Genomic DNA, 8,304 nt, shown 5'->3' with positions numbered 1-8,304 from the left:
GCAGGCAGATTCTTTTACCAACTGGGACACCAGGGAAGCCCAGGGGTTATGAAAAACCATAGATGCAGGCAAGGGCTGTAGAGATTAAGAAAGGCTATAGAGATCCTGCTTTGTGAGGCTCTCAAGGTATTACAAAGCCCCTGGGTCTGAGCTGGATCCTCTTCAGCTCTTCACCCAGAAAACAAAATGTCAGCAGGCCCAACACTGGCTTATGTGGTGCATGCAGGAGACTGTCCCCATTACAGAAGAATCTAAATGTTGGTTTCATAGACCGCAGCATTTAACATACCTCCTTTTCATTTACAGTAAACATATGGAAACACGAGAAAACATTACCATCAAACATGTTTATAAGTAAGTCATTCTTAGAAGGGGTTTGTAACTTTGAAATAGTATCCCATTAGCCAGGATTTTAAAAGTTACTTTCTAACAAAAAAAAGAAAGTTACTATGTATTTGCCAAAATACAAAACAGGACTAGCAAAGTACCTCCAAAATCAAGACTGCCAAAATAAACTGGAAAAGTATTTCCAAAATAGAGACAATCAGAAGTGAGCGAGCTTGAATATGCTAGTTGTCTACAGTTGCTGTAACACGAACCGCAAACTAGCAACTTAAGCAACACGTTTATCTAGGTTAGAGGCCTGACACGGGTTCCACGGGGCTAAAATCAAAGTGTTGGCAGGGCCTGGTTGCTGCCTGAGGCCCTAGGGGAGAACGTGTTCTCCGGCCTTTTCTAGCTTCCAGAGGCCGCCCACAGTCGTCAGCTTGTGGCTCCTTCATGTAACTGCAGTAACATCCTCCTTGCAGCTGCTGCAGTGACCAAAACCAGCTGCCTTGCCTCTGCCTCTCTTACCGTGCGTCGCTTCCTCCCATCTCCCCCGATTGATCCTCTCCCAAGTCCCCTCTTCAACTTTAAGGACACTTGTGATTATGCTGGGCCCACCTGTAGAACCCAGACCACTCTATTTCAAAGTTAGTGGATTAGTACCCTAGTTCCACCTGCAACCTTATTCTCCTTTGCTGTTTAACCCAACCTATTCACAGGTTCTGGGGATTAGAATACAGATATTGGGGCGGGGGCGGGCATGATTTCTACCTATACACATTAATACACATGTAAATAAATACACATTAAATACACCAGTTTAATATTTCTGTGACAGTTCAATAATTGTCATTCAGTTGCCTTAATCTGTAGAATGTATCTTTTTGGTCTATATAAAACATATTAAACTGGCCAGATGCAACAGTTTAAAAAACAAAAGTAAAGAGATATAAAACAAACTGTACAACATTACAAAGTAGTGGCTATGTGTATGCATGTGTTTAGATATGTATATATAAAACTATACATGTATACGTGCATGTGAGTATAAACACACACACGCACAATTTTAAAGTTAATCAAAGGGTCCTGGAAAATCAATATACCACAGAGATTCCTGGGAAGGTAATACTTATAAAATAAGGCCATGCTTATGAAGATCCCAAGTCAGTCAAAGACAAGATTCCTAATGAAGAACATAAAAGGTTACAGCCAAAGAAATTCTTTTCCTTTAGTCCTTTTCCCATACTTGTTTTCTTCTCACTTGCTTCCTGTTGTTGTTCTTGTTTAAACTAAATGTCCTTGTGCCCTACTGTGTGTGAAGTGGCCAGAGTCTTCACAAACAAGGGCAAACCACCAACCCACAAACCCATTAGTGCAGCTGCGCTGGAGGAAACCAGTGCGAACAAAGGGAAGGCACCACGGGGCCCCCTGTCCAGGGTACCTGCGCTCCTGGAGAGGGAGGTCCCGAGTCCTTCCACGGAGGCAATGCCAGCTTTGGTTTTCTAGAAACACTACTTGCAAGGGTGACTTCTGTCACTGGCGAGAGCTGCAGCCCAGTCCAGCCTGACTTAAAAGACAGGAATGTGGTAGTGGCGGTCGTTCTCGGTCAGCAGGGAGATCTCCGGCCACTCCCTGAGCGACTCCTCTGGATAGCAGACTTCAAAGTCTCTGGAGTTAAACTTGAACAGTCTGAACACTTTTATCTTTACTTCCAGGGAGTATCCGAGTATAAACATATCAATCTGTGGGGAGATGAAAGAAAGGTCACGGACGCACATTCCCAAATGCCCACCTCCCCCCTCCGGTGGAGGCAGAGTGTTCTGCAGCTTGTGAGATGATGGGCTCGTGGCCAGACCCGCATATGCACCGTGCGTGGCTGTGGAATTGGGAACAGACATGGAAGACGTCTGCATGGAAGGCAGGAGACAGAGAAAGGTCTCTGTAGGGGGATCACAGAGCAAGCTGTTTGGAAAAAATATAAAGGAATGTTTGCAATAAGAGCTATCCCGTTTTCCAATTTTTTTAAAAAAAATCATTTTAAATGAATTAATTTTTATTAAAATGTCAGGTAATTTTGAGTACCTCCTAGGAGAGCAAAGCAAAACAAAGCCCCTTTGCTATGCACACAGAAAAGCATTGTCTGGACTTTTAAAGTTTCAATAACTTCGTTTACCTGCGCTAAATAACCACATGCTTTCCAAATGTTAATCTCAGTTCACAGCTGGACTTCCTGCCAGGTAATCTCTGTAGTGGGAGAGCCTGTTCCCACCTGAGAGGCAGCGTGAAGGTCAGACAGGCGCCCGGCACTGCTGCTGCCTGGCTACCGAGCTGCGAAGACACAGCAGCCGGTGTGGGGCAGGAAGGCTTGTATCACTCTTCCTGACTGGAGGGCAGTAATACCCACCCCGCCACCTCTCTGCGGGCTTCCCAGTTGGCTCAGTGGTGAAGAATCTGCCTGCCAAGGCAGGAGACCCAGGTTCAATCCCTGGGTCAGGAAGATCCCCCGGAGGAGGCAATGGCAACCCTCTCCAGGATTCTTGCCTGGAGAATTCCATGGACAGAGGAGCCTGGTGGGCCACAGTCCATGGGGTCGTACAGAGTCGGACATGACTGAAGAGACTCAGCACGCACGCCACTCTTTGCAGCTGGTTTTATCGCTGCTGACAGTAAACTGCAATCACCTACATGCTGAAGTATTGCCAACACTGTCCTTCATCAGACACACGCTTCTTCTGCCCCGATTACCTGCTCCAGTCCACACGTGTCGCCGACAGAATTCAGGTGATTCATCATGAAGCTCAAGGGGTCAGATGAGGTTTCCCGGGTAAACAGGAGTCGAAAAAGACTGGGGATGACCTTTTTGGTCTTCATTTGTTCATAAACCTCGGTGACTTGATAGAGCATGATGAACTTCAGGGCTTCATAAAGTTTATATTCCAGGAGAGCATCAGAAAAAAGGATGTTGCACATACTTCCTCTCTTGTGATAATCTTTAATCCCACTAAATTCAGTCCACTAAAAACACAGATGTTAAGTGAAACTTAGAAGAGAAAGGTCAATACATACACCATTGCATAATCTTTAAAGTACTTGTAAAACAAACCAGGGATTAATGAGGGGACCCATTAACTTTTTATTTTATATTTTTTGACACTGATTGTTGTAGCTCTAAGTATTGATTACTTTTACAACAACAAAGTAGTTTAGATAGTTTTTCAAAAATACACTGTCTACTGGGTAGAATACTAAAGAAGTCAGCCTCCTAAAGTTACTTCTAAGGATGTCAGATTACACAAAGGATAGTCCAGTGACAAAGAGTACTAATTAGCATTCTTCACTACTAGCTGTGTGCCAGGGTGGAGTATAAAGCAATCTATGGGTATTTGCTCATTAAATCCTCATAATAACGGTACAGAGTTGAGACTACTCATTTTTTTAGTTTTACCGATCAGAAAGCTGTGGCACTGAAATGGCATTTCCCAAGGAGGATTCATTTCAACATCTAAAATCTGTGTCTAGTAAAAAGCAGGAAAAACTCTTTAGTCAAATGATAACATCTGTGCTGTCCCCGAGTTACTAACAGGGTGCATTCCAAAGGGCATCTCCCAGTGTCTTGTCTGCACCTCACACCACATTTTTCTAGAAAAACGAAAGTATGTGATCGTTAAGGTTGGCTGGCTAGTTAGCCAAAACTGGCCCAACAACCGTGTAGAACAACATAGCTCTCGATCATTACTTGGGAGGAGAACAAAGAGTGGGAAAGGAAATGATCAGTTATTAGATGAGTGTTTCTGCCTGCACTTCCTTCTCATAGGACACAGAGCGACTTGCCTGACATGGGAGGCAAGCAGCTGCATGTGGGATGCACGCTCTTATTCCTCGTCCTTTGCCCTGGATACTCACCTGTGTTTTCAGTAATTCCACACATCTGCGTAATTTTCCAAACACATTGGAACCTGTATACTTCTCAGGACCAAAACTGTACTGCTGGATCCAATTACAACCTTGCGAAAAGAGCAGTTTTTCAGGAAGCTTGAAAAGGAAGTAGATGCCAAGAGTGGTCAGTATCTCAGCGTGTCGGACACAGAGCTCGGAATATGGCACGGCGGGTAATCTTATCTCATTCAGAAGTCTTCAGTGTAAAAGATTGTAATGGCAGTTAAGTAAAACATAGCCTCTTTTTAGATTTGTGGATTGATTTGGATCACCTTCTTGATTCACAGTTTCACAACAGATGAAAACGTGAATGAACACTATGTCTACAGAAACAATCTTTTTACATAAAACACTTTCCAGACTTCCTAGGTATATCCACTTAGAAGTTATGTTTAACCAAACAGCATTAGCGTAATTGGCCAGCCCAACACATCAGGGAGCACATGGATTACAGAAGGGTGCTTTCTGTGGTTCAAACCTAGCTCTTCACTGGTCTGTTGAGAGGTTACTCAACCAGCACTAGCTGTGTTACCTCTTAGCGCATCCTCCACTGTAAATGAAGGGCAATCTTATCCATTTTTCAGGACTCTTGTTGGATTAAATATGATCATGGAATGCATAAGAATCTGATCCATTGTGGGCATCTGATCCATCTTCCACCCCGCTGAGCTTGTGGAGCCCAGGGCCTCGGCTATGTTCTCTGTCCTCAGCAACAGGGCTGGCACACAGCATACACTTGACAACTGCTACATTAAACTAAGCTACCAATAAAACAACTCTAAATAAACGATGTTAAGGAAACAAACCATGTGGAGTTATATATATGCATATACTTTATATTTCTTTGCTTCTCCATCCTTAAATGTGCATCTGTGGTTAGGCATATCATTGTTGTTGTTTAGTCGCTAAGTCACGTCCGACTGTTTGTGACCCCATGGACTGCAGCACGCCAGACCTCCCTGTCCATCACTATCTCCTAGAGTTTGCTCACACTTATGTGACAGGCATATTACATTCAAGTAAAAATTAAGGTTATTCATCAAGAATATATTGCCTGCCACTGTCAAGAAAATGAAAAAAAAAAAGACAAGGCACTGACTAGGAAAAAATCTTTGCAAATGACATATCTGATAAAGCACTTTTATTCAGAATAATAAAGAACCCTCAAAACTCAATTTACAAAGTTGGGTGAAGGATTTAAACTGAGACTTCTCCACAGAGGTAATGTGGGGGGCAAATTAGCACCTGAAAAGGTGCCCAAAATCATTATCTCTTAGAGGAATGCAAACCAAAAGCAGTGATACAAATGCACCCTTATTAGAAGGGCTAAAAAGCAAACAAAAAAACCTGAGAATATAGCAGAATTGGAACTCACATGTTATTGGTGGGAAGGCAAAATGGCAGAGTCACTTAAGAAAAGACTTGGCAGGTTCTTATAAAGCTAAAAAAAAACCTATCATGAGACCCAGCAATCTCATTCCTAGGTATTTACCCAAAAGGAATGAAAACATAAGTTCATACAAAATCCTGAATGGGAATACTTGTAACAGCCTTATTCAGGCTGGAAGCACTCCACATATCCTTCATCTCGTGCATGAATGGGTAAACAAGATGTCTTCTATTCACATGAAGGAACACCACTCAACAATAAAAGCACCGAACTACAAATCCATGGAACAACACAGATGATCTGCAGATGCATCATGCTAAGTGAAAGGGGCAGATTCAAAAGTCTACACAATGGATCATTCCATTTCTCTGACATTCCGGAAAAGGCAAAACTAAAGGAACAGAAAACGTATCAGTGGATGCCTGGGCTGAGAGACGGATGTGAGGGCATCTCTGGGATGGGGCTCACACACTGTGCTTGTCAATGCTCAAACAGCCAGAGCAGAAAAGGGGGTTAAAGGACCACTTTACTTACAACAGACAGACGCCTTCTCAAGAGAAGATGCTGGCATTAAAAACAAAATTGAGTACGACTATCTGAGATGATTTCTTTGCAAACTGGCATGAGAGACAGAGGACTGAGCTACAGGACCTTCCATCTCCTGACACCGTGTGTACAATACAAAACCACCCGCGGAAGACCCCGGACTCTGTGTTGCAGTTCCCATCAGCATGACTTTTGCCAAACTTCTAGCGTGAGGACCTAACGTACCTTCACAATATCTTTTTCTTTCATCCAGGATGGGAAAGCGAGGCCCCGGCTGAAGATCTGAAACAGCACCGACCTCAGGGCGTCATAGTTGTCTCTCCTGACTTGTCGAACACATTTAATATGCCGCCGCCAAAACAGCTCCTCGTAAGCCTATTGGCACCAGAGGGAAAAGCCGTTCTTAATTCCACTGGACAAGAGACTAAAGGAAGCTAATTCATGGCATCTTTAGCAAGGTGCTACTCCCAAATAAAGTGTACAACAGAAACAGAACCAGTATGGGTTACGGATGCGACCACGTGCAATTTTCAAGTGACTTTGGTGTGCACAGAGTTCATGTGATGCTATTTTAGTTGATAACTTCCTGGAAGCCCAAGAGTCAGGGAATGTCATTGTGGGGAGAGGATGGCTACGACTTGACTGCAGTGAAAACTATTATATGTAATTTTAAGCCCATGCTAAAGAGTAATTGAAAACTACTTCTTTTTCCTTTTTGACTTTTTTTTGCTTTTGCTAGTGACAAGGTTGACAACACAGCTGGGGATATTTACCAAGACTGGTCTCATGGAAAGTCTGGTCTAAAAAAAATCCTCCAAATATTTTATGTCAATGTGCCTGATCCCTTCAAGGACAGAAGTCGCCAAAGCATGTGCAGATTAAAAATTTATCTTTATTTACTTGGTTGTGCCGGCTCTTAGTTGCAGCATGTGGGATCTTTAGTTGTGGCATATGGGATCTAGTTCCCTGACCTCAGATTGAACCCAGGATGGGAGTCTTAGCCACTGGACCACCAGGGAAGCCCCCTGGTGGGCTTTTAATAGCCCTGGCCAGGAGAGAGCTGAAAAGGGTACAATGCTCAAGTGTTCTGAAATAACAGGCCTAATTTACCCAAGTCCTGGAAGGCCCCAGCGCTAGGTGAAAGGCCTGAAGGTGATGCCTAGTGGCTGTCTGGCTTTTAACTGCAGCCACAGTTGTTCCTGGCTCCATATTTGGTAAAGCACAGTGGAATGCATGGAGAAGGAAATGGAAACCCACTCCAGTATTCTTGCCTAGAGAATCCCGTGGACAGAGGAACCTGGTGGGCTGCTGTCCATAGGGTCGAACAGAGTCGGATACGACTGAAGCGACTTAGCATGCATGCATGCATTGGAGAAGGAAATGGCAACCCACTCCAGTGTTCTTGCCTGGAGAATCCCAGGGACAGAGGAGCCTGGTGGGCTGCCATCTATGGGGTCGCACAGAGTCAGACATGACTGCAGCGACTTGGCAGCAGCAGCGACTTAGCAGCAGCAGCAGCAGTGGAATATGGGTTTCCTGATTTTTACACACAAATTCTCCATCCACCACGACCTGAATAAACAGACACACACCTTCCTCATCAGCTTGGCATGGGGTGTCTCTCCTTTCCACTCTCTTGCACAATAACTGAGTAAATCAACTTCCGCCTCCACGCTGAGGTTCCCTGAACCAAATCGAAAATACACAGTGGTGAATTTTCCCTTCCCTTTTCCCTTCTTGAACCCTCTCTTAAAATAAGGAAACACAGATGTGAACATATTTACTTTTGAATCTTCTCTGCAGATATCCAATCCACCTAAAAGATAAACGGAAATGATAACATCAAAGTTCTATTTTGAACAGCAAGGGCATTTTTGAAATTTAAAGATGACAGAGCCACATACCATTTCAGCCGGTGCCCTAAATACAGCTGCAGCCTTCTGAAGTAGCAGAGGATGGCCGCCAGAAATGAAACTGCCAACGTCACCGACCCCTTCACCACTCTCCACGCGGTATCTAAGGCTTGGCTGGTGATTAGTGTCCAGGAATGAACTTGGTCATTTCCTACAAAAATGTAATAACAGTAATAATACTGTAGCGCA

At 43.9% G+C, this 8,304-nt stretch overlaps 1 protein-coding gene across 1 annotated transcript in view; it reads right to left on the bottom strand.

Annotated features, from left to right (window-relative positions):
* Positions 1 to 328: 328 nt before the first annotated feature.
* Positions 329 to 8,304, bottom strand: part of OTULINL (OTU deubiquitinase with linear linkage specificity like) — a 28,566-nt gene continuing 20,590 nt past the window's right edge. Inside the window, exons 2-8 of the mRNA XM_065905252.1 lie at positions 8,107 to 8,266; positions 7,987 to 8,018; positions 7,795 to 7,886; positions 6,428 to 6,577; positions 4,234 to 4,362; positions 3,076 to 3,345; positions 329 to 2,072 (exon numbers count right to left, since the gene is read on the bottom strand). Of these exons, the coding sequence (XP_065761324.1) occupies positions 1,899 to 2,072; positions 3,076 to 3,345; positions 4,234 to 4,362; positions 6,428 to 6,577; positions 7,795 to 7,886; positions 7,987 to 8,018; positions 8,107 to 8,266 (1,007 nt within the window). The 3' untranslated portion in view covers positions 329 to 1,898. The remainder of the gene's footprint in view (positions 2,073 to 3,075; positions 3,346 to 4,233; positions 4,363 to 6,427; positions 6,578 to 7,794; positions 7,887 to 7,986; positions 8,019 to 8,106; positions 8,267 to 8,304) is intronic.

The sequence above is a fragment of the Muntiacus reevesi genome, chromosome 14 (genome assembly GCF_963930625.1).
Source record: "Muntiacus reevesi chromosome 14, mMunRee1.1, whole genome shotgun sequence".
Classification (NCBI taxonomy): Eukaryota; Metazoa; Chordata; class Mammalia; order Artiodactyla; family Cervidae; genus Muntiacus; species Muntiacus reevesi.
This window is presented reverse-complemented; position numbering and strand designations above follow the sequence as displayed.